General features: G+C 35.1%; 4 protein-coding genes across 4 annotated transcripts in view; 2 read left to right on the top strand and 2 right to left on the bottom strand.

Moving 5' to 3' along the window:
• Window positions 1-3,019, bottom strand: part of LOC106160359 (terminal nucleotidyltransferase 4B-like) — a 33,705-nt gene extending 30,686 nt beyond the window's left edge. Inside the window, exon 1 of the mRNA XM_013536941.2 lies at window positions 2,183-3,019. Within this exon, the coding sequence (XP_013392395.2) occupies window positions 2,183-2,550 (368 nt within the window). The 5' untranslated portion in view covers window positions 2,551-3,019. The remainder of the gene's footprint in view (window positions 1-2,182) is intronic.
• A 1,217-nt stretch (window positions 3,020-4,236) lies between these two features.
• The window catches only part of LOC106171581 (cyclin-D1-binding protein 1 homolog), a 32,018-nt gene continuing 11,081 nt past the window's right edge, over window positions 4,237-25,173 (bottom strand). Inside the window, exons 5-10 of the mRNA XM_013551999.2 lie at window positions 7,760-7,856; window positions 7,269-7,339; window positions 6,837-6,913; window positions 6,113-6,421; window positions 5,789-5,835; window positions 4,237-5,141 (exon numbers count right to left, since the gene is read on the bottom strand). Coding sequence (XP_013407453.2) covers window positions 5,039-5,141; window positions 5,789-5,835; window positions 6,113-6,421; window positions 6,837-6,913; window positions 7,269-7,339; window positions 7,760-7,856 — 704 coding nt within the window. The 3' untranslated portion in view covers window positions 4,237-5,038. The remainder of the gene's footprint in view (window positions 5,142-5,788; window positions 5,836-6,112; window positions 6,422-6,836; window positions 6,914-7,268; window positions 7,340-7,759; window positions 7,857-25,173) is intronic.
• LOC147762729 (uncharacterized) lies at window positions 8,155-11,061 on the top strand. Its single transcript, XM_087011120.1, has 4 exons — window positions 8,155-8,553; window positions 8,999-9,475; window positions 9,790-9,871; window positions 10,432-11,061. Exons 1-4 carry the CDS (start codon window positions 8,472-8,474, stop codon window positions 10,853-10,855), a joined length of 1,065 nt encoding a protein of 354 aa, XP_086867246.1. The 5' UTR covers window positions 8,155-8,471; the 3' UTR covers window positions 10,856-11,061.
• LOC147762730 (uncharacterized) lies at window positions 11,550-12,902 on the top strand. The gene is made up of 2 exons (XM_087011122.1): window positions 11,550-11,773; window positions 12,159-12,902. Exons 1-2 carry the CDS (start codon window positions 11,695-11,697, stop codon window positions 12,707-12,709), a joined length of 630 nt encoding a protein of 209 aa, XP_086867248.1. The 5' UTR covers window positions 11,550-11,694; the 3' UTR covers window positions 12,710-12,902.

Genomic DNA, 25,173 nt, shown 5'->3' on the forward strand with positions numbered 1-25,173 from the left:
AGTTAATACTTGGATAGAGTTTAACAAGGGCTTGTTCACACCAAACTCAATTTAAACCTAGATGCAGTACACCTGTACACAGTCTAATAGAAACCAGTTCACACCAGTTTAAGTTTACAATTGTACACAGTCTAAAAGAAATCAGTTCATATCAGTTTAAGTTAATACCTGGATAGAGTCTAACAAAGACTTGTTCACACTAAACTCAATTTAAACCTGGATACAATCTAAACATCACCAGAAACATGTTCACTTTAAGGAAAGCTTGGACCTTTACATCAAGTTAATCCTATTTATACCACCCATCTCATTAAGACACAAAATCAAACCCTCAGTTATAGTCATCTAATTTAACCTCACATTGTACCTTGTGTGAACTGGCACAAACATAGGTCACTTTACACACCCTACTTTTTCTCTCACATATAATTATCTAAAACTAGGTGACCATTACTAGTATCTTTCCTAATAATCTAGTTTTTTTCATGAATCTTGTTTCACGCTAACAAGCTGATAGCTGTGATGAGGGATCTAGTTTAAAAACCAGACCTAGAGCCAGTCTTAATTCAAAGATCAGAACCTTGGCTACATTTTAGTACAAAACTAATCCCCAGTAGTCTACGACCATCAAGTAAAATATTGCTGTAAAACAAAAGCTATTTATTTCTTTTTTAACAGGCCAAATATTTACTAGTTATTTTGCAGACTAAGCACTGATTTAGCAATGGTCAAAGCAGACTTGAAAACAATATTGATCCTACAGTTATGACCAACTAGCTAAGTTCTTTTGATCCCCCCCCTCCTCCTCCACCCCTATCAAAATAGCCTGACACTAGCTGCCTTCCATAAACAACTTGTTTTGACTGGTTCAACAGGATTATCCAATAAAACTAAAAGGTCACAAAAAGGTCAATTACTGAATGGCCTTGACATTGGGCTGTTTACCATTTCCTATTTTCCTCTATTTTCAGCAAATTTTCAAGATTGGTGACCATGTCTTTTTCCTTTATTTCCTATAACGACTCTGATATGTGTGTGAGTCCATGTCAACAAGAAATGAAACTGGGGCAAAAATTACACAAACAGTCATGGAAATAAAATAACTAAAAAAAATTAAGACATTTCTTCTCATTTTTTAAATCTATTTTTTGTCATTATCAGTCAATCAAAAAAACACTATTATTTAATTAGCACAAGATGAGCATCATTGATTTTATAGTTCAGATATCCTATCCATCATTTTTTATTATTTAAAAACACATTTCATTCATTCTGAAGCTGCATTAAATGTCCCAAGTAGTGTGAAATTACAGAACATGTATGACTCGAGACTTAGTAGACCAGTGACATTAACAGAATTATGACATAGGCATTAAATGTTAATGCTTTCCATCACAAACATTTGGGAGAGAAGTGTTTGATAACCATTTGTGGTATATATTCATGATGTGTGTGGGATGAAGGCAGCTTGTGTCAATCGTGTTTTTATACAAGACTGAGCTCATTGCACATATTGTATAATGTGACATGTCATGCAGTTACATCTACTAGTATCCAATTAATTTAGAGATGAAGGCCACAGGACTCTTTCTTTCCAATTTTTTTTCTCCATAAAGCCTTAATAAAACTGAATGAGACTTGGGAACAGTTTATAATGAAATCTTACAAAGAAACCTAACTAATGATTAATAAACCTCCTTGTGTTTAATACAAACTGTTTGTCATTGTACACTTTTTGAGGCATTTGCTTTCATGCCTAAGCTTAGTGTACATATAGAAAATATCAATAAGATTAGGTGTGTTTACCCATGATATTTGTGGTTGTTGGACTGAGAAGGTTATTATTTTTTTAAAAAGATTTTGCTCATGATCAAAAAGTTAAAATCAGGAATTAAAAAACACTGATAGAGGGAAGGTGTTAATCACAAAGAAAAGATGTTAATCCACCGAGAGAGAAAACAAGTCGTGTGGTATACCAGTACTTGGCTGCAGCTACTGTGGTTAAGTAAGATAATAGCTGCTTAACTGGGTCCCAAGTTGCATAACTAACCGCGACGCTGATGACATGATTCGGCCAAATTCTCTTGGGTTTTTCTACTTACCTCAGCTATCTCAGATCTTTATTATCACCCCCCGTTGATCTATAAAGATAATTATTATATCCATAATGTGAAATACTAACCCAATCACACCAGGAGAATAATTTCTTCCCCTCGGTATCCAGGGTGTCAAATGACCATTATCCAACAACTGAGTGTTTGATGAATGATTGAGACCGAATGTACTAGCTTTGTTATCCTTTTTCTTTCTCGTCCTAAAATCTTGATATTTTATATTATTTGTTCTAGATGAACTGTGGTCTCTTTGGTCGTAGTTGTTTGTGTTAAATTCTAACGGAATGTACTCCTGAGTTTTCTGCTCCAAATTTGGATTGGCGTTGTTGAGATACAGGTTTTCCATCTTGATCAGGTGCGTTTCCCACAATCTAGTCCACAACTGGTGCGCTGGTCCAAGTTGTTCTGGCGGAGACCATCCAATTCTTGGATCCATTCACCCGTCCGAACAGTTGCCAATATAAAAGAAACGGACATAAACTTAAAGATTATCAACAGAAATCACCGGCACATTCTAGGTCTTCTTGGCCGACATTTAAAACTCTTGCGCATGCGCTAATAGAAGGTCTCGTTGAGGTCACTGAAAGCTCAGCAGGTCTATTCTTGTCTGACCACTGCCAAATAATCTAATCACCGTGTTGATTCTGTGAATTTCAAGAGCAATTTAATATTCCCAGCTCATGTACAAGTTGACGAGTCTAAGAATAGGGCAAGGTTATTCTTTGAAACTTGATATGCCCTTAGAAAATAGTACTTCAACGCACGTAACAAGAAATGCAAAGATGAAACCACGCTTTCCCTTTGGAGCTAGTTGTATAATAACTTATTTCCCTTTTCATCCGAAGAAAGGAGCAGGGTATCATGTATATATGTCGACCTTTACTAGCATATTTGCTATAGAATGCCTCAGATTGTAGTAAAAATCGGTGCAAAAACTTCGACATAAGTGACATACGTGTTCGGTATCCTTAATTTATCTGACCAATCAGCGTAAGGATTCTTGACCTAATTCCTGGAGGCGAAAAAGGGAGTGTACTAAACAGTTTAGACCATTTACGTTTTGTGGAAAATAAAAATAACTCGACTTGTCAAAGAGATTTGAGAAAGTTATATTTTTAAAATTAATTTCTTATAAATGAGTAAAACAGGTGTGTCAATTATGTTTTTTAATTCTAGTTTTTGTTAAATTTAAATTAATTTGTATAACATATAAAAATGTTGATCATGTTTATGTTGTTGTATAGGGAAATGATTTCATGTCTCTCATTTGGGCACAGAGTAAAGTCATTTTCATTTTAAATCCAAGTTTTTTCTTCTCTTTTTACTATGTTTTACGTAATATCTTTCATACATGTGCCAGTTAATTACTGGTAAACAGCCTCTAATAACTGACACATAGAACTGCATGAAAAGTGAAAAAACGCGCATTCATTATTTTCTTTTTTGAAGTTGTTAAAATACAAACATTGACAAACACTGCACATTTCCAGCTTGCCTTGCAACTAAAAAATAGACCCATGCAGCTATAGTGCACAAGTTAAAACCAATTTCAGTAAATGCAATTTTTAATGAAATACCCAAATGCGACACAACAGTTGTTGGAAATCAAGGCCCAATACCACTGGGACCTCAATTACTTTGAAGAAAATTTTAATGAAACCGCTTTGTTCACAAAGGCAGAACAAACAATTTGGTCTTCAAGCATGCATGAATTTGAAACGGGTACCTGACAAATTAAACAGCCACCCTCAGTTTCAGAGGACATTGAATACCCTCCTCTCTAATATCAGGACCAAAGAGGCATGTTGATAGGAGAGATTAGTTTCCTATTTTTTACCAGAGACCTCACCAGCTGTTACAAATTACGATAAAAGATTTCAACAGATTCTGTAACTGCTGGAGGTTGGAACAGCTAACATTAAGGGTAGTTATGAGATTCTGCTATCCTCTCAGACTCTGAGGGTGGTTGGGGATGGTGGGGGGGGGGGGGAGGGGGACAGCTAAACCAAGTGTATTCTTTTACTTCATGCTAAGTCAGGCCATTTTGCCTGGTTCAAGGGAAGACCCATGGGGGGGGGGGGGGGGAGGAGAGCAGGGCTCCATGCATAACTCAAAAGCATCGCAAATTGCATAAAGGGATATCACTTTTTATTTCGAGGCAATTACATGTACATGTATATGGGGTGAGTATATGGACGAGTTATGGAATCGAGAAGCTTGCGATCTGTCACAATGCGCAATGCTTTCGAGTTATGGGTCCCAGGCATGTCCAATCTCCCTCAAAAAATGAAATAAAATAAAATAGAAATAAATAAATTAATAAATAAATAAAAGCCCTGTTTTTGTCTCTTAATATATTTTTGCTTCTCCTCCCCCGCACAGACACAATGTTCTGGATCTACCTGTGCTGTTTACATTACTGTTACATTTTAATTAAAACAATGTGAAAAGTAAAGTCTTCTGTACCACTCAATAAAGTCTCTGTGCAGTTTACATTAGATGACGTTATGCCTGGTTAAATTTTTGTCCTTGGTTTAGCCTGGATGTAGCTGTCTTCACATCCCTGGGGAGCTGGGATACAGAACTTGTCTTATATTATTATTATTCTTTATTGGTTCTGATGCAGTATAAATACAGGCTATAACCAAACTAAAGTACATGAAATCCATTGAAACAATATCAATTCTAATACGTACATTACACAATGGGAATTCAATATATTTTTAGCGCAGCTTTGTGTGTGGTGTACCAAATAAGCTCTATAATCTAAACCATATGAATTTAATAATCAATACTCACAAGGACATGCCCCCCCTTAAAAAAGAGAAAATAAAATAAAATGACTTCCTGCATCTAGAATGAAATAGTCAAAGGTTTAGGTGGTACGAGCCCTTTATTACTTATTTATCATTCTTTGTACTGGGTTACAAATTAACTGGATTCTGAATTTTCTCCAAGTTATGTTGTACTGCATTTTTCAGAAAAGTGATCCACTGTACATCTTCATCAAATGTCACGTGGGAAGTCCTGAAATGAAGAAGTTCAGCTTTAGAAACAAGAACAAACCTCTACCATATTTTACATATACCACCAGTAACCAGATTTCATTATATTTTGAGGAGTGCAACTTGAAGTGCAAAAATATTTTAAAGCTAGAAAATTACTTACTTTAACATCGTGATGGCAATTATATAGTTTATGGTTTAATACACCAACAACAAGATATTCAGTCAACAGTGCAACATCATTCATCAAATTTTTTATCCACATTCTTAATATACTGACAGTCAATGAAAACGCATCAGAAAACTTTCTTGTACTTTTTTACCGAGAATCAATTCCTACCATATAAACGAGTACAAATGCACTTGTTTGGTCATAAGAGAGTGGGCTGACCACTATTTCATATTTCACATATTTTCTTAATTTGCCAAAGGAACTTAAATATTATTTGATAAATAATGATGTGTTTTCATTGACTGTCAGTATATATTAAAGTGAGAATATCACTATCACATTTCTTGAAACAACCACTTTTTAAATGCCTCTTAATTTGTTAGTTATTATTTTCCTGTCTTATTTAATTCATAAATTTTTAAAATGCCAACGCTACTACACATGTGGGCATATGCATGCCTGCACACACATGTACATTGACATGTGCACACACTTACTTTGACAGCTCTAAAAGCTCCAATACAATATCTGCCAGTTTTCTTGCCTATAGAACAAAAACCAAAGATGACATTTAAAAGTTGACTTTATGAACGTAATGTGAAATAGGTAAAATAATATATTTCTAGGTTCAAAAATGTGACTTAAGTTGAAAACACTGAAAAACATACAATTTCATTAATGGATATCAACATTAAATATTAAAACAAATCCATTAATTTGAAAAATAACATGAAAGAAAAATCAATGCAAATCATTTGAAAAAATACCAGCTGACATCCATAACTATACAATGAACACAACTATTTATTTATTACACATACATTGTCTTTTGCCATATCAAGGTCCAATGGAGCATACAATCCAGAAACAAAGTCATCCACAGCAGGGCTGGTTAACCTCACAACATCTGCTAATTCGTCCAGTTCTGTGATCTGTGCTGCTGTCGCACATTCTCCGTTAATTCTCACAGCAATGGACGTTTTCTTCAGGCAAGCTTTTACCGCTTTAACCAGTCCTATGCATGGTGCTATTGTCCTTTTGTCTGCCTCAGACCATGTTTCTTCCTCAAGGTCATCACTGTCAGCATCACCAAGGTCAAGGTCATCCAAGCGACCTTCATTTTCCACAGCCTGTAATATAATAATACAATTATATTTCACCTCAGTGGGGAAATAAATCATTATCCTTGTTTTCTAAGTACTAAAATTTTGATTACAGTTTGAAACAAGGTAACATACTGAGGGAGGATATCACCTTCCCCAAGTGAAAGTGAATTTGTGACCTTATAAAAAAGGTCAAGATGACCTTATTTCATTTTCTCATCCAGTAATCTCTTCTGTATCAAATATTTCCCCTCAACTGTTGTCAGGTTATCTTGTCATAGGGACCAGAAAAACACAGACACCTTTTCTATAATGGCTCTTCACCAGGCTATTTAGAAAGAAAGGAATTTGAGAAATTGGTAAATTTCTCACTTCAGTTCAATAATGTAAAATCATTGCTCATGTCACTTTTAAATGAGATTAAAATCTCTGTAGAACTTACTGCTTCCAGTTCTTCTAAAGCATCTTTTACCAAGTTACTAGCACCTGTTACCACTGTAATCACTGCTGCTTTGTTATCTGGCAAAAGAAAAAAACCTTAATTATCTGTAATACGTAAAGAATAATGAAATTAAACACCATTTGTATTTTATATGTCAAGTCTGAATATGAAGTGTACAATTCACGTTGTATTTTTTCTAAACATTTTTACAAGAAATGTGGATGCTGAAAATCTTCCCACAACTAATGAGTAAAGATAATTTAAAAACCAATAAAAGAAAAATATATAATTTAAATAAATAATTTTTCCTAAATATTACTCTTTGTTAAGCTTGGCATTACTCTTTTCTACAAAAGGAGAATCTGATATTTTCTTTTAAGTAGAAGACAAAACCTAAAATTTATCACAACACTCAGATACTTATTAATCTACCTTTTGGAGTATCTTTGATGCCATTGCAACTCTCCCAAACTTTCCCAGTTGACTGCAGCTGATCTGCAGAGCTGGAAAAAATAAGGACACTATTTCATTCTTTGTTTAATTATTAATGCAAATCTTTTCTGCTTTAATAAATTTCTAGCTAATTTCTTTTCAAAACCTTAACAAGAAATGTTTCCTCACATTATGTTCCTTCATTTTATTATCCATTCCTTTATTTATTTATTCATTCATTCAATCACTCAATTATTGATCTATTAATCTTTTTATTATTTCTTTAGTTATTTATTCTACTTTTCTAGCTATATATATACAGGATGACCACCATCCTTCAAACATAATGTTACAATAAACAATCTGATCATTAGGCTGTGGTTGTCACTCCGAGTCCAGTCTCTGCAAATTTCAGAGGCTTGTTTATAACAGAGCTGCCTTTCAGGTAATCTCTGCCACTCAGGCCCCTCCCCTCCAAGTCCACAGTTTACCCTGCTGTCTCTGCCTGTGCTATCCTCCTGACCAGCTCCTGAACCCCCTCTATGATGTCACAGACTGCATCCACTGATGACTTCCACAAGGTTAAACCTACAGTGCAATAATTGAGAAAAGAATTAAAAGTATGCATTATATTTAATAGTAACTTGTACTTAACTTTATATATTCAAAATCAACAATGTTCTTATTTCAGGAATGATTTTTGGTTGTAAGACAAAGAGTAGAAAGAAAAGGTTCAGTTCAGTTTCAACTGTGGTGTCTGGGGGTGGCTTAAGGTGGAAATTAAACTGCCAAGAAAAATAATATCAAATTTTCAATTTAAATATAAAAATGTGTGCCATTATATAACATTTACCACACAGAAAAACCAGGAGGGAGCCTCAATGTTGTATCAAACAATGACACCAGGTGTGACAGGCCAGCTATATGTATAAAGCTTACAGAAAGTACAGAACAAGCCTGCATTGATGACAGAAAAATAAACCCCTCAAACAGCCAAACAGTCAAACCAGGAAGTAACCTCAAAATGTTATTTAACATTGACTACAGGTACAATAACCCTCTAACTCAATTGAAACAGGGTGAGAAAACAATATCCACCTCAGGTAAACCAAAGTCTACAAGAGCACAGGCTGTTGGACATAAAAGAAAACACTCAATTTCTTCAAGATCAGGGTTTTAGAAGATCACCGTGTGCTGTGGCACATGGACGTTACCATGTTCCTGTTCATTTTTGCCATGGGTTTCAGCACTAGAATGAATCTACCTGTTGAGGCACAGGTTACAGGTGAGTCCAATTAAAAAAAGACAACATCCAACTGTTTGACGGATAAAAGGCCCCAGGTTAGTGCAATAGAATATATGTAAATTATAAATGTTAGCAATAAAACAGAATTTAAATATTATAACATTCCCTTACAAGACATGTGGATGGTGCCCACCCAGACATTTGTTGTCTTTATATCTTTGCAATCTGGTTGGACAAGGGAAATTCATTACTTTTGACATATACATATCTGCACAATTATCTAATATATCTTTACCTTAATAACTATTTCCAAACTATCTACTGCCTTCATAAAGTTCAGACTTCTTAAAACTTTATCCAAACGACTTTTTAAAAGTTTGTGCAAACTTAATAGAAAATATGAGTTAAAAATATTCCACATCATATTTTAGAACAATCCATCATCATCAGTGTCACTTTAACTTCTCTATATTTGCTCTTGCAGAAATGTTTAGAAGGTCAAGCTGTAAAGGAGATGCCATGGTTCTCATGTGTCCCCAAGGGTCCAGTATCACAGTACTTGAGGCTGTGTATGGTTACACATTATCAACAGACCACAACTGTGCTGAGGGCAGTCCACCATACTGCAATGTGAACCTCCCAACTGACATACAGCTTACCTGTGATCACAAAGAAAACTGTACTTTTATTGCAGAATCCAGACATGCTTCATATTGGTTAGGTTGTCCATATAACTTGACCAACAACCTTATTGTTACTTATACCTGCTCTGGGATGACACTAACAACTAAAACAACAACAGTGTCTTCCTCCTCACCAGCCACCATTACAGTATACCCAACATACCGCTTTACTTCCCCAGTATCTGCTACAAGTGCACAGAAAACAACAGCAACAGAGACAGCAAAGCAAGGAAATCCTGAAACAGCCCTTCCTTTTACTAGTTCTATTACAATTATAGGTACTATTTCTGATACTTTAGGATCCACAGTAAACACTTTAAATCCTATAAGAAACTTAAGGATTGATGGAATTCAATGTATGTAATGTAACTTAATACAAGGTCATCAACTTATGAGTTAATGCTATTAATTCATAAAAATACATCAGGACAAAGGTGACAGCAATATTGCATTTTTGGTAAAAACTATGACATGGTATATATATATATATATATATATATATATATATATATATATATATATATATATATATATATATATTAAATAGATAACAATTTGAGTCTTTTACAGCACAGTATATCCACTGTTTTAGGTGCTGTCATTGGAGGCACAATTGGAGCCATATCATTGGGGCTGCTGATTTTTAACATAGCTGCTATCTGCTATATAATCAGGTAAATTAAACTTTGAACTTTTTCACTTTCTTTAAAAACTTTATCTGTAACAGGAGCAAGGGAGGGCCCCAAAGACCTGAAATGTTTTCAGAACCAAAACTATGTGTGCTAGTCTTCAAACCTCTTCCTCAGTTCTGTTGCAAACAAGGCTAAAATGGCAAGCTGAGTCTCAAAGCCCTATACAAATGTGTCATAGGTCATGTGACTTTGAGCCCATTCCCACAGATCTATCTCCCTGGGGAGTCTCACTAAATTGCTGTCAACATGACCGGCTTAAAGTCTGTCAGACCCGGTAAAGCTGTAAGGGGGAAATTATCTTTATCTCCTAGGTGATTCGGTAGGCATGAAAGACACATAAGCCAGTTATTTGATAGCAATTTAGTGAGACTCCCCAGAGAGTTAGGTCAATTCAGATGGATCGATCTAAGTATGGGAACCCAGTCTTAGTGTCTGCTTTTTTCATATCTAAAAAGGTCTAAAGAAGAAGAACATTTACCTAATTAAAAAATAATCTTATAAAAGTCAGCTGTATCTGAGGATTTTTTTCTTTACCATTGTAGAAAGAAAAGATCTGAAGAAGCTTTACCCAAATCTCCCGACCATTCTGACCAGACCCATGGCAACCAAGATAGCAGTGAGGGTGGGGAAAATGTTTATGCACAGTTAGGAGAGCAGGAACCCCAGCAACAATACACTGAGCTTGAACTCCAGAGAAGAGGTACTCAGTTCTACGAAGAGAAAGAGAGACAGTACGTGAACCAAGCTTTAGCCCAATCTTCGGACTTTTCTGACCAAACCCACTGGAATCAGGCTGATAGAGAAGGTGGTGAAAATGTTTATGCACAGTTAGGAGAGCAGGAACCCCAGCACCAATACACTGAACTTGAACTCCAGAGAAGAGGTACTCAGTTCTATGAAGTGAACGAGAGACAGTACGTGAACCAAGGTTTTCAAATGGGTGTTGCTGACAGCCATGGCATATAAAATCAACTTTTTCAAGATCAAACTGATGATACCCAGAAAATGGACCTACATGAAATCATAACAGCTGAATGTCAGAAGGAACATATCTATATTACGAACATATTTACCAATAGTATACACAACTGTATGGGACAGTATATACAAGGCAGCAAAGCTGTCAAATGTACAGACAAAAAGCACATAATAAAGATGCACAAAATATATAATTTTGTCCATTTTGATGCAATAATGCTTATAACAGCACAAAATAATAATATATAATGCTTAACAGCATAAGCACCATTACTATTGCTTATATGTGGATATATAGAAAATGATACTTGACGCACAGAGCTTAAGGTGGATGGGAATGAAAAGTCACATCTTGAAAATGCCATTTTGAAAAATGAAAAAAGGAAACATTACAAAAATATTCCAATAAAGCTGCTATTCAGTGTAGCCATGTTAATATGATATGAATCATCCCACTTGAGTTTGAAGATAATAAGGCACAGACATCTGTGTCTGTACATAAAAACTGGTACTTCAAAACAGACCAGCTACATGTATAAAGCTTATTTATGTACAGAACCTGCACCGATGACAACAATGACAAACCACGCAAAGTTCAAATGAACAATGTTCTTTTTTTGTGATGCCAAACAGTCAAACCAGGAAGTAACCTCAAAATGATATTTAACATTGACTACTGGTCCAACAATCCTTCAAATCATTTGAAACAGACTTTACACATCTCAAGTAAAACCAAAGACTACAAAAACAAAAATTGTTGGACACACGATAAAACACTCAATATCTTCAAAATCAGAGTGTAATAAGATCATTATTTGCTGTGGAACATGGAAGGCAGGTTTCTTGTAATTTTTGTCTTGGGTTTGAGCATTAGACTGGATGTATCTGGTGGGGCACAGGTTACAGGTGAGTGGAACAGAAGTCAATATAAGTAAATAAACACAGCATTCTTTTATGGAGCATATGGATGATGCCCACACATATATTTATAGACAATCTTCATATTGGGAGTGTTGCAATTTAGTTTGATGGGGGAATTTTTGAGAAACTTCTGACATATTTTCAGCACAAATGTCTGTGGTAATCCACTCAAAGTATCAACTGTATTCACTATGCTAAAGTTTTTCAAAACTTTATGGAAATAATGTTTACAGTTTGTGTACACTTTACTGAAAATATGTGTAAAAAACAAATATTCCATGAACTGTTTGTTATAAAACTTATGTTAGAACAATATATACTGTCAATGTCACTGCAAATACTTTCTCTGTTTTTGTTTTTGCTCTTGCAGGTAATATTACAGTAGCAAGCTGTGAGGGAGATGTCTTGTTTCTTATGTGTCCCCCAGGGTATCATATCACAGTACTTAGGGCAGTGTATGGCTACACACTATCCACACACAATAACTGTTCTGAGGGAAGCATGCCAGAGTGTAACAGAAACCTACCATTTACCATACAGTTGTTCTGTGATAACAGAGAAAACTGTAGTTTTTTAACAGAAGCCAGATTTGTGCCACAAGGGTCTGGTTGTCCATCTAGCAGAACCAACAACCTTATGATTACATATACCTGTTCAGGGATAACAACAACAACAACAACAACAACAGTGTCTTCCTCCTCACCAGCCACCATTACAGTAGCCCCAACATACCACCACACTTCTCTAGTATCTACAACTTTGGTTACTGCTACAAGTACACAGAAAACAACAGTGAAAGAGACAACAAAGCAAGGAAACACAGAAACAGCCCTGTCTTTTACCAATTCTATTACCATTATAGGTACTATTTCTGATACTTTAGGATCCACAGTAAACACTTTAAATCCTATAAGAAACTGAAGGATGCATACAAAGTCAATTTTTTGTCACAAAAACCAACCAAATGCCAGCATATAGTTTTAAGTAGTATAACTAAGAGAATTGCAGAAAGGCAATGTTTAATTTTACCCGAAAATGATGTTTGAACGGGATTTTTCTGCTAGTAGTAGGCTTGTTAAGGACCAAAAAATGGACAAACGCTGTGTGACGATGTAGTGTGTTAGCTGAGATTATTTTATATTGCTACCGGTAGATGTCTCTGTAAGTAAAGTGTTGTCCGGTGTGCAAGTTTGAATCTCTCCCGTGATTGGTAACCTAAAGGTAAAACTGTTCACTGTATAGTTGGTTCTGATTGGTAAACGTGTACTATCTGAACTTGTATATAAGGTGTAACGTGAAATAAATCGGTCTCTTTGGCTTCTCTCTCTAGCCTCTTTGCGGCTGACTCTTTGGCTCTTTGGCTTCTTTGCGGATCTTTGAGACTCTCTCTATTTATACTCTGAGACACCAGTAAGTAGCCTACATTGTTATTTGTACCTTCATAAGGCACTCGGCCGCGAAGGCGTAACAATTGGCGCAGCCGACAGGATAGAGTTTGTGTTGCTTATTAATTGACAGGATAGAATTTTGTGAAGCTAACGTTGTCAATTTACGGGATAGAATTTGTGTAGCTTGTGTAGTTAGAGGATAGAATTAGTAGTTATTAGTGATATTGGAATTTTTGAAAAGCTTTGTGTATGGCTGAGTGAGAGTTGGAAAGATAGTGACACGTGTTAGTCGGGACTTGTTGCAAGACGCGAACTAGTCGGAACATATTGCAGTGATATTTCATTTTCATTGTTGTTTGATACTCGCGGCAATTCAGTAAATATTGTCAAAGTAGTATTCATTTTAGTAGTTTAGAGATATTTTGTATTAATTTTCTGTTGTGAAACTACACCTGCGGAGATATAGTGGACCACGTGTACTGAGAAGTAGTCGGAAAGACCACGTGTACTGAGTAGTAGTCGGACAGACCACGTGTAATTACAGGCCAGTGCGTGTAGAGCCTTATGTTGTAATTGGAATACAGAACATAATTTAGTGAGTTTATTTACAAAGAAAAGCATTTATTTAAAATAAAGGTTTCAAATTTGTGTTTTTCACTGACTTGCTGAATGAAGGAGTGATTGTGAATTGTTTATTGTATATTTTTATCAATATTGCAATAGCATATATTGATAGAGTACTATTCTACCTTGTTCGTCTGTGTTGAAAGTGTTTCATCATAGGTGTACATGTGAGTAGGTTGAATAGTGTGAGAAATTTGTTTGTATTTACTGTGAAGTTTAGTAGTGGCTTTTTGCTGAAACTTTCTTCAAACAGTAAAGTGTGGTAGTGGTGAAAGTATTTTATTGTGTAGTTTTTGTGGCACAGCTGCATTGCTATTATCAATAAAATTGTGTAATAGGTTGTGGGAAACTGGAAGTGAAAATGGCGTCGGGTAACGTAGAAAGCAGTGTTGTGTTGAATGTGCAGACAGCGTCTGAGACAGAATTGAAAAATTTGAAAGGAATTGGTCCAGTGAAAGCTCATAGATTGGTGTCTTTGAGAAATCAAAAAGGAAAATTGCTGTTGAGTGATTTGGAAGAAATCACTGGTATTAGTGTAGCAGAATGGCAGAAATGGGAAAAGAAGGGTAATGTGATTCTGGGTGTAATGGAAGAAAAAGATGGTTCAAAAGTTGGAGATGAAAAAAAGGAAGAGAGTGTGAATTGGGAAGAAAAGTATAGAAAGTTGATGGAGCGAGTGAAGGTACAAAATGAAATGATATCAAATCTTCGAGATGAGGTTGAAGAAGCTGGAGAAAAGATGGAATTTTTATCAAGTGAATTGGAGATAAATGATGCTAAAGTGAAAAAGTTGGAAAATGAAAAGAGTGAATGGGAAAAAGAGAAATATGCTTTGGAAAATGAAAAGTATAGTTTGGAAAATGAGAAGTGTGATTTGAAAAATGAAAATGATATGTTGAAAGAAAGAAATGTGAAAATTCAGAGTGAGTTGGGAAAAACTAAACAAGTGTTGATGAAAAAAGAAATGGAAATGGAAGAAGAGTGTCGAGAGTATTCCACAAAAGAAATGATGTTACATACACAGGTTGAAACACAGAATGAATTGTTGAGAAAACGTGTAGAAAGTTTGCAGAAGTGTGAAATTGAAAAAATGGATTTGAAATTGCAATTGGATGAGATGACAGCCCGTCATGATCATTTGCAAATTCAGTATGAAAGAATGCATTTACAGCATGATTTAGAAAAAATTCCAAGGCCAACTCCTAGAAATATTAAAACTACTAGACCCACACCTGCACCTAGAAGTAGTAAAAAGAAAAGTTTGGAAACCCCTGTGAAAAAACCAATACTGAAACTAGCAGAGAGTGAAAGTGATAGTGAAAGTGAAAGTGAATCTGAATGTGAACAGAAAAGAGTTCCTTTAGTTGAAAGAGAAAAAGGACCTGTTCATAAAATGCCTAGTTTTAGTGGGAATGGAAGAGAAAATTGGGAAGCTTTTGTATTTAAATTTGAAGGAATGGCAGAAAGATACGGATGGAATGATAAAAGAAAAACTAGCAGAATGATTGAATGTTTGGAAGACAGAGCTCTTGAGTATGCGGTGGAGTTTGGAAACTGCAAATATAAACGTTTGAAAGAAGTGATGTCAAAACGTTTTAGTATGAAAGAGTCTGCTTCATCTGCGCGTAGAGCACTTCAATCAATGAGGCAGGGTGAAAGTGAATCTTTGCAAGATTTTTCTCATCGTGTGTTCATGGCATCTAGAGAGGGATATGCAGAAGGTGGTGAGGGAATAGCTGTGGATTCATTTTTGAGAGGGTGTCGTGACAAAGAATCTGCAAAATTGGCTATGGATAAAGAGCCTAAAGATTTATTTGAAGCGTTAGAGTTTGTGAAAGTTGCAAACAATAACTTCAAAGCTGTGTATGGTACAGGTGGAAGAAATGTGCATATTAGACAAGTTGGAATGTCTGATCAGAGTGTGGAGAATGGAAGTGGAAATCAATTACTCTACAACATGCAAAGAACCATGTCTGCAATGTGTGATCAGATGAAAAGAATGAATGACACATGGGTGTCACCGTCAAATTCTCAGAGAAATTCTGGTAGAATGATAAAGTCGCCCCAGAATGGAAACATAAATCAAAGTAGAGGGGGTCCACCACAATGTTTTAAATGTGGAGAAAGAGGTCATGTTCAAAGGGATTGTAAGAATGAAAATGTAGAACATCCACCTAATCCCAATGTTAGTAAAAATGCCAGCCCAAGTTCTATTTTGATTTGTAATAAATGTGGACAAAGAGGTCACATTCAAACAAATTGCCCTCAAAATAGAGAAATGCCAAAGAATCCTCCTCCCGGTGCAAGAAATTCGGTAAACTAGAACGGGACGAATTGACCGACCGGATTTCGGATCCCTTACTTCATGTTGAAGGTCGGATTATGGATAGTGGAAATGTGAAAATGATGAATGTTGGAGAGTTAGTAGGAGAAAATTTTGTGATTCCTGTTAGTGTAGGTGGTGTGAAAACATTAGCAGTTGTGGATACGGCAGCTCAATTTACTATCGTAAATAAAAGATTTTATAGTAAATTGCAGGGTGTGCCTGAGTTTTGTGAGAATTTGAAATTAATGCTTGCTGGAAAAAATGCATTTATGATGGGTCATAGAGTAGAAAATTTGAGTATTGAGATAGATGGGATAGAGTATAAGGAAAATGTGTATGTTGCAGATTTGCAAGAAGGAATTGATATGTTGTTGGGATTGAAGTTTTTGAAGGAGAGAAATTGTGTGGTGAATTTAGTTGATCAAACATTGATCATTGGAGAGAAATGTGTGCAGGGAAGCATAGAAGTTGAAGGTGACTCTGATTTGAGTAAAGTGAATGGTGAGACAGAAGCTAAAAGTGATGAGAGATGTGTTGATGAAATGGAGAGAGAAGTTGAAATTTGTGAAAATATGGTGAGAACGAAAAAGAGAATAGTAGTTCCTCCATTGACGGTGATGAAAATTTCTGTTTGTGCAGATTATGAGTTAGAGAAAAAGAAAGAGTATGTGATAGAACCTTGTGTTGATAGACAAGTGTTGGTATCTTGTGCATTAGTTAAAGGTGATGATGTTGTTCCTATAGAGATAGTGAATGATGGAGAAAGAAATGCTGTTTTGAAAGCAGGTAGTGTGTTAGGTGTTATTAAGGAAGTTGAGACAGTTGATTCTGAAGTGAGATGTGAAGATGTAGATGGAAAAGCTAGGGTGTCTGCTGTGAATAAAGTTGAAATGAAGTTGAATATAGATGAAAATGTGGATGAAGAAGAAGTGATGAGAAGTTTGAAAAGAGATTTGCCTGAACATTTGCAAAATTTATTTGAAAGGTCAAGTGAGGATCTTGATTCAAATGAAATGGTTGCATTGTGTGAAACTTTGAGAGATTATGAAGATGTATTTGCAAAGCATGATCTTGATTTAGGATGCATGAAAGGTGTTAAGCATACTATTAACACTGGTAGTGCAGCTCCTGTGAAACAGAAATTGCGTAGAACTCCATTGGGAATGGAAGGAGAAGAGAGAAAGATGCTTGAAAAGTTGTTAGCTTCTGATGTTATTCAGCCATCAAATTCTGAATGGGCATCCCCACCAGTATTGATAAGAAAGAAAGATGGAAGTGTTAGATGGTGTGTGGATTATAGGGAATTAAATAAGAAAACTATCAAAGATTCTTATCCTATTCCAAACATTGGTGATTGTTTAGATTGTCTGGCTGGAAATCAATTTTTGAGTTTGATTGATATGGCTCAAGGATATTTTCAAATTGAAATTGATGAGAAAGATAGAAATAAAACTGCTTTTATCACCAGATATGGTCTGTATGAGCATAAGAGAATGGCTATGGGACTTACCAATTCTCCTGCAAGTTTTTCGAGAGCAATGCAGTTAGTATTGAGAGGTTTGACTTGGGAGAAAGTGTTGGTGTATCTGGATGATATCACAGTGTTGGGAAAGAATTTTGAAGATCATCTTAAGAATTTGAAAGAGGTTTTGGAGAGATTGCGTTCTTACAACTTGAAGTTAAAGCCTAAGAAATGTTTTCTTTTCCAAACAAAGTGTGAATTCTTAGGAAAGTCAATCAGTAGAGAAGGTGTTGGTATAACTGAGAGTAAAGTTGAGTGTGTTAAAAAGTGGCCAGTACCTACAAACAAAAAGGAAGTTGAAACATTCCTTGGTTTCATCAATTATCATAGAGATCATATTCCTCAATTTGCTGAGAAAACTGCTTGTTTGTATGAGTTGACAGGGATTAAAAGTGTTTTCAATTGGTCAAATGAACATCAAATAGCATTTGAAAGTTTAAAACAAGAGTTAACAACTGCCCCTTGTTTAGCCTTTCCTTTGTCTGAAGGTGAATTTATACTTGATACAGATGCATCATATTCATGTATAGGAGCAGAACTTTCACAGATACAACATGGTGAAGAGAAGGTTATTGCTTATGGAAGTAAAATTATGTCACCTATACAGCGGCGTTATTGTACAACTAGAAAAGAGCTCTTGGCTGTTGTAAACTTCTGTAGACAATATAGACATTATTTGTTGGGAAGAAAGTTCAGAATCCGAACAGATCATCATAGTTTAGTGTGGTTGTTAGGATTTAAAAACCCAGATGGTCAGTTAGCAAGATGGTTAGAAGAATTATCTCAATATAATTTTACCATTGAACATAGACCAGGAAAGAAGCATGGAAATGCAGATGCATTATCAAGAATACCTTTAGCTATGAAAGTGTGTGATTGCTATAAGGTGGGAGTGAAATTGAGTGACTTACCCTGTGAAGGATGTCATTATTGTCAGAGAGTACATAAAAATTGGTCAAGGTTTGAGACTGATGTGAATGATGTAATTCCTCTGGGAAATAAGAAATCAGATGACAATGTAGTTGAATTGAATGTAGTTGGTGATATGAGAAATGAAACAAATTGTGAGAAATTGAGTTCAGTTTTGATGTGTCAGAGGGCTGATACAAATGATAAAACTGACAAGAATGAAAGAGATGAATTATGCAATTGGTTGAAAGGATATGACTTGAAAAAATTGCAGAGAAAAGATGCAGATTTGAAAATACTCATAGGTTGGTTAGAGAATGGTGAACCTAAAGAATCAGAGTTGTATTTGTGTAGTATGGCAGTAAAAGGATTGTGGAATTGCAAAGAGCAGTTGATTCTTTTGAATGATGTGTTATATTACAAATGGGAAGAAAGAGAGGATAGAAATTTGTGTTTAATTGTACCAAAAGATTTGGTCAATGAAGTTTTATTTTTCTGTCATGATTCAAAAACAGCTGGTCATTTTGCTTATGAGAAAACTTTGCAAAAACTCAAACAATCATTCAAGTGGCATGGAATGAATAGAGATTGTAAATTGTATGTAAGTTCATGTGAACTTTGCAATAAAAACAAGCATAGTACTGTTCGACCAAAAGCCAAAATGAAATTACATCATGCAGGATTTCCTATGGAAAAGGTTCATTTAGATATACTTGGACCATTTACACAAAGTGAATTTGGAAATTCTTATATTTTGGTGATGATAGATCAGTTTACTAAATGGATAGAGTGTGTGGCATTGCCAAATCAGACAGCTGAATTAGTAGCAAAAGCATTTTTTGAAAAATTCATAGTTACTTTTGGTTGTCCACAAGAGATATATACAGATCAGGGTTCAAATTTTCAAAGTAGTCTATTTAGAAATTTGTGTAGACTATTAGAAATCAAACAACTTAGAACAACTGGTTTTAGAGCAAGTGCTAATGGACAAGTTGAAAGATGCATGGGTATTATTACACAGATGATTAGATGTAATGTAGAAGGGAATGTGAGATATTGGGATAGAGATTTACCTCAATTAGTTATGGCATTACATTCAACTGTGAATGCATCAACAGGGTTTACTCCTAACATGATGATGTTAGGGAGAGAAGTTTTTATGCCATTACACTTACTAACAGGTTGTGTGAATGAAAATTTGATACCATGTGATACTCATGAATGGTTGAGAAACTTGAGTGAAAGCCTAAATAGATCACATGAAATGGCTAGAGAAAAATTGAAATGTGTGCAGAAACGTCAAAAACAATTGTACGATGCAAAGTTGAGAGAGAATGAATATACTTGTGGTCAGAAAGTATATTTGAAGGATGAAAGTCATAAAAAGGGAGAAAGTAAGAAACTTAGACCCTTATATAGAGGACCATATGAGGTTATCAAAGCATCCCCACCTCTCTATACAATAAAAGATAAAAAAGGAAAAATCCAAGTGGTACATCATGATAGATTGAGAAAATTTGTTGAAAGAGAGAGTGATTTTCAATTGAATGAACCACAATTGGTAGAACCAATTGTAAAAAGATCAAGATTTGGTAGACAAATTAAAATGCCATCTCATTTAAGAGATTTTGCGTTAGAATGATCATATTGATGTATATTTAGTTTATTAGTCAAGGTATAGTTGTATATAAATACTTCCTTAATTTTCGGCAGTGCTGAAATAAAAGGAATTTAATTTAATTTATTTATTTGTATTTTTTTTATTTTTTTTATTTAGAACATGGATGAATCAAACATTATGCACATCTGGGAAGAAGAGTTTCAATGGTGCACAGATTGGGTTGAATCTCCAGAACGTTTATATATACTCTCAATCAGAAACATTGAAATAAAAAGTTCAAAACAAGCCAAAATAATCATCCATTTAGGAAAAATATGGAGAGAGAGATGTTTGTTAGAGACGGGTTATGATTGGTTCATGGACCACGAGAAAGAAATAAACAAAGAATTATCTAAAGAAGATTGTATTGATATTATTTGTTATCTCAGAGACAAACTCTATCAGTATTAAAATATTAGAAAAAATAAACAAGATAATAAAGATATATTTGATGAAGTATATTATAGTTTGTACTTCCTATTATATTTCAGGTAATTTGATCAAAACAACAGTCCAAGTTGGTATAGGTTTTCTAAATATTTGTTCGAATTTTATTGTTGAGCATGTTACATTGAGCACTGCATGAATAGATTGATAGCTACTTTTGTTTTTTTTTTTGGATTATGGTTATTAAAAAAAAAAAAAAAAAAAAAAAAATTACCTAACATAGTTACACTGTTCAAACTAATATGTTGCAGTTGAGCATGTGTTTTGCATGTAAGGTAATTGGATTGGATATTGTTAAGGTAATTTTTTCTTATTATATATTTTCATGATAAAGTTTTTCATAGATTTAATATAAAAAGCAATTTAACTTTGCTTTTGATTTGAATAATTGTACATAGTTAATGCGGCAATGCTGTGTTACTATGTTAGTAATGTAATGCTATGCTGATAGTGTAATACTGTGTTGATAATGTAAAATTATGTTAATATTCATTTGAAAGAAAAGCTCATTATCATGTATGTTCATTCAAGAAAATAAACCATTGTATAAGTTTATTTCAGATATGGATGATCTAGACATGTTAGATGAAGCCTGTTTTGTCCCGGATTATGATGACACTGATTTGGTGGAAGATCCTACTGTCCTAATTGGTGAAGAGGGGGAGGAAGTTACCCACTCAAAGTGCAGAGGGGAGGAACGGAGGAGAGAAGTCCTGTGTGGTTTGTGTCTGGTGTCCAGTGCTGACCTGAGTAGACATCTTGGACGTCATGTGAAATCTGTTCATTTGCCATGGTATATGACTCCAGGATTGGTGTGCTGGTATTGCAGATCGATGGAAAAGGACAATTCGCTTTTACGTAAACGTCATGGTGATGTTCATTTGTGTGGAACTGGTGAATTCGAGGAAAAACTGTGGATCCAGTTGGTGAATGGATTTATACATTTCCTGATATTGACATTAAATATGAGAAATATATGGGAGCTGATGGACTATGTGAAAAGTGAAGGACTAGTAATGTTGCCAGATAACTGTTCCAAGGAGGACATTAACTTTGTGAAAATATACATTCATGGAAATGGTATGGAGCCTAAGACTGAGATTCTGAATTCTTTGTTGACTTTGTTTCACTGGAAAACTTTGTATCATCTGTTACAAAAACTTTCATCAGAGGATCGTGAACTCTGTAGTCATTGGTATCGGCGGATGAAATTTACTTTGCTACATGGATGAAAAATGAACTATATAATGATTTTGACATTTCACATTGACATTGTTATCATTAATAATGTTGTTTTGAGCAACTTTGAGTTAAAATCACTTTGTTTGCTTTTAAAGTTGATTTAAAGTGATAATGGATTTAAAACTTTGTTTTGCATTCCTAAGGATGGACATTTATGCTGAGAGATGGACTTGATTGACTTTGCTTGTGTTAAAGATAAATGTTGAATCTTGGCATAACAAGAATGACTTATTTGCATTACTTGCGTATTTTAAATGTAAAGTACCATTTCAGTTGTTGAATTATAATAATTATTAGTTTAACAATTTAAAGTAATGGTTTATATTGTAATAATAGGGGGGAGTTTTGTTCGTCAAAAGGGGGGAGAGTGTGACGATGTAGTGTGTTAGCTGAGATTATTTTATATTGCTACCGGTAGATGTCTCTGTAAGTAAAGTGTTGTCCGGTGTGCAAGTTTGAATCTCTCCCGTGATTGGTAACCTAAAGGTAAAACTGTTCACTGTATAGTTGGTTCTGATTGGTAAACGTGTACTATCTGAACTTGTATATAAGGTGTAACGTGAAATAAATCGGTCTCTTTGGCTTCTCTCTCTAGCCTCTTTGCGGCTGACTCTTTGGCTCTTTGGCTTCTTTGCGGATCTTTGAGACTCTCTCTATTTATACTCTGAGACACCAGTAAGTAGCCTACATTGTTATTTGTACCTTCATAAGGCACTCGGCCGCGAAGGCGTAACAGCTGCATTTTGTAGTACAAATGTCTAACTTGGCATAAATGTTCCTTGGGCCAAAAGAAATTTTTTTATCCAAAGAGACGTGCTCTATCGATGCATAAATTAGCATAAATTATGCAAATTGGGTGCCAAAATATATTATATTTCACATTTCAATTAATTTTTGGCCTAGAAACATGTACAGATTATCAAACCTGACTAAATTAGGGACAAGGAACCCATTTTTGATCATTGGAAGCAACTGGTGGCCATTTTGTGCCTCAAATCCAAGATGGCCGCCACCTGCACTTTTGAAAGTGGACCTTATTTTTGCTATTTTATGTTGAATTTTGAAGCGTTTGGTCTATATATACTTGATATATATATCGATTCCTACCATTTTGGGGATGCAAAAGTCATTTTTGATATTGTTATGGTGATAGTAGGTGATTTAAAGGGACAAAGAGGGTGTTTTAAGTGCCTACCAAGATATGTGTGAACGCTGCAAAACCATGGATATTGATAACCCGTATTCAAATATATCTCAATGCAATTTTTGTGATGTACCTGTATAACCATCGCTATTGGACTATATTATGAGCAAAAAACAAATTTCACCATTATGGAGGCCATTGGTGGCCGTTTTATCCCTCAAATCCAATATGGCCGCCAAAAACCATTTTGAAATTGCACCCTCTTTGGCCCTTCAAATTACCTACTATCATCAAAACAATATCAAAAATGCATCCCCAAAATAGTAGGAATCGATATATATATAAAGTATATATAGACCAAACGCTTCAAAATTCAACATAAAATAGCAAAATTATGGTTTACATGTGTTACTGGGAATCCACGCTCCACCGATGCCTGGTTCGTATGTACCTTTAAGGATTGGTGGAATTCAATGTATGTAATATAACTTGATACAACATAATCAACTTTTAGCCTTGTTTGCATAAAAAACTGGTACCTCAAAACAGACCAGCTACATGTATAAAGCTTATAAATGTACAGAACCTGCACTGACGACGACAATGACAAACCACTTAAACTTTGATTGAATTATGTTCTTCTTTGTTGTGCCAAACAGTCAAACCAGGAAGTGACCCCAAACTGATATTTAACATTGACTACAGGTACAGCAATCCTTTAAATCAATTGAAACAGGCTTAAACAGCAATATACTTCTCAAGACTACCAAAGTCTACAAAACCAAAAATTGTTGCACACATGAAAAAACGCTCAATTTCTTCAAAATCAAAGTGTAATAAGATCAATATTTGTTGAGGAACATGGAAGGCAGGTTTCTTGTAATTTTTGTATTGGGTTTGAGCACTAGACTGTATGTATTTGTTGGGGCACAGGTTACAGGTGAGTAGAACCAGTGTATGAAATGGCCGCCAGCCCGCCAGCCCGAGGCTGGTAACTTTCAGGCCGGGCGGGTAAGATTTACAAATTACCCGCCCGACGGGCTGGCTATTTTTATAGCCTATTTTCAACTTTTATTTTGTCTATGTTCACAAGCGATTTCAGCAAAATATCAAACCAACTCACTGTTTTCACCCACTTTCATAGAAGCAAAGAACTAACCATAGCTTGCAATCGAACGCTCATATCGAAATGTAACCAAGTCTCCCTCTCAGTGGCCTAGTTTTCAAAGTTCCGTCTGTGTTATATGAAGTTGAAAGACAATTTGAAACGAGGCACATTGTTCTTAACCAGCTTCAGTGCACAGTAGATAACGTTACGTCATTGTTTTGTGTAGAGGAGATACCACGAGTAGCAATTTGTAGGTTGAGAGTTATAAAAATGTGAAAATATAAAAAGTTATGATATTGATTAAATAGACTTACAGGTACATGAAGTGCTTATAATCAACAGTAACTAGAGGATCAGAGAGGCGATACCGCCTCCGAATATTGTACCACCAGCTGGAGTAAGCGCATTCGTATAGACCCCCACATACACAAAATAAGGGACAAAGCCACCAGTCTTGTGCTTGACAAGCTGTAAAAATGCAATCAACAAGAATTTTCAAAATATGCAAAAAATATATATAACTAAAAATGGTACAATCAAAGTTTAGTTCATCGCAAGGTAGGTCAAAGGTCAATTTCAAGGTCACAGTACATTGCCAGTATATGACTTCCTATTCAACTTCAATGGTAACTATGGACCTATCTCTGCCAGGTTTGGAGTTAAAAGAGAAAGAAATCAGCAGAGTTCAGTTCATGATAATAAGTAGGTCAAAGGTCAATTTCAAGGTCACATTTAGTTTACCAGTACATGACTTCCTATTCAAGTTCAATAGTAACTATGGACCTATCTCTGCCAGTTTTGGAGATAAAAGGGAAGCAGAATTTGCAAAGGTTAGTTCATGGTGAAAAGTAGGTCAAAGGTCAATTTTAATGCCAGTATATGACTTCATATTCAAGTTCAATAGAAACTATGGACCTATCTCTGCCAGTTTTGGAGATAAAAGGGAACCAAAATTTGAAAAGTTCAATTCATGGTGAAAAGTAGGTCAAAGGTCAATTTCAAGGTCACATTTAGA

Source organism: Lingula anatina, chromosome 4 (assembly GCF_051362555.1).
Source record: "Lingula anatina isolate TDL-2025a chromosome 4, LinAna3.0, whole genome shotgun sequence".
Lineage (NCBI taxonomy): Eukaryota > Metazoa > Brachiopoda > Lingulata > Lingulida > Lingulidae > Lingula > Lingula anatina.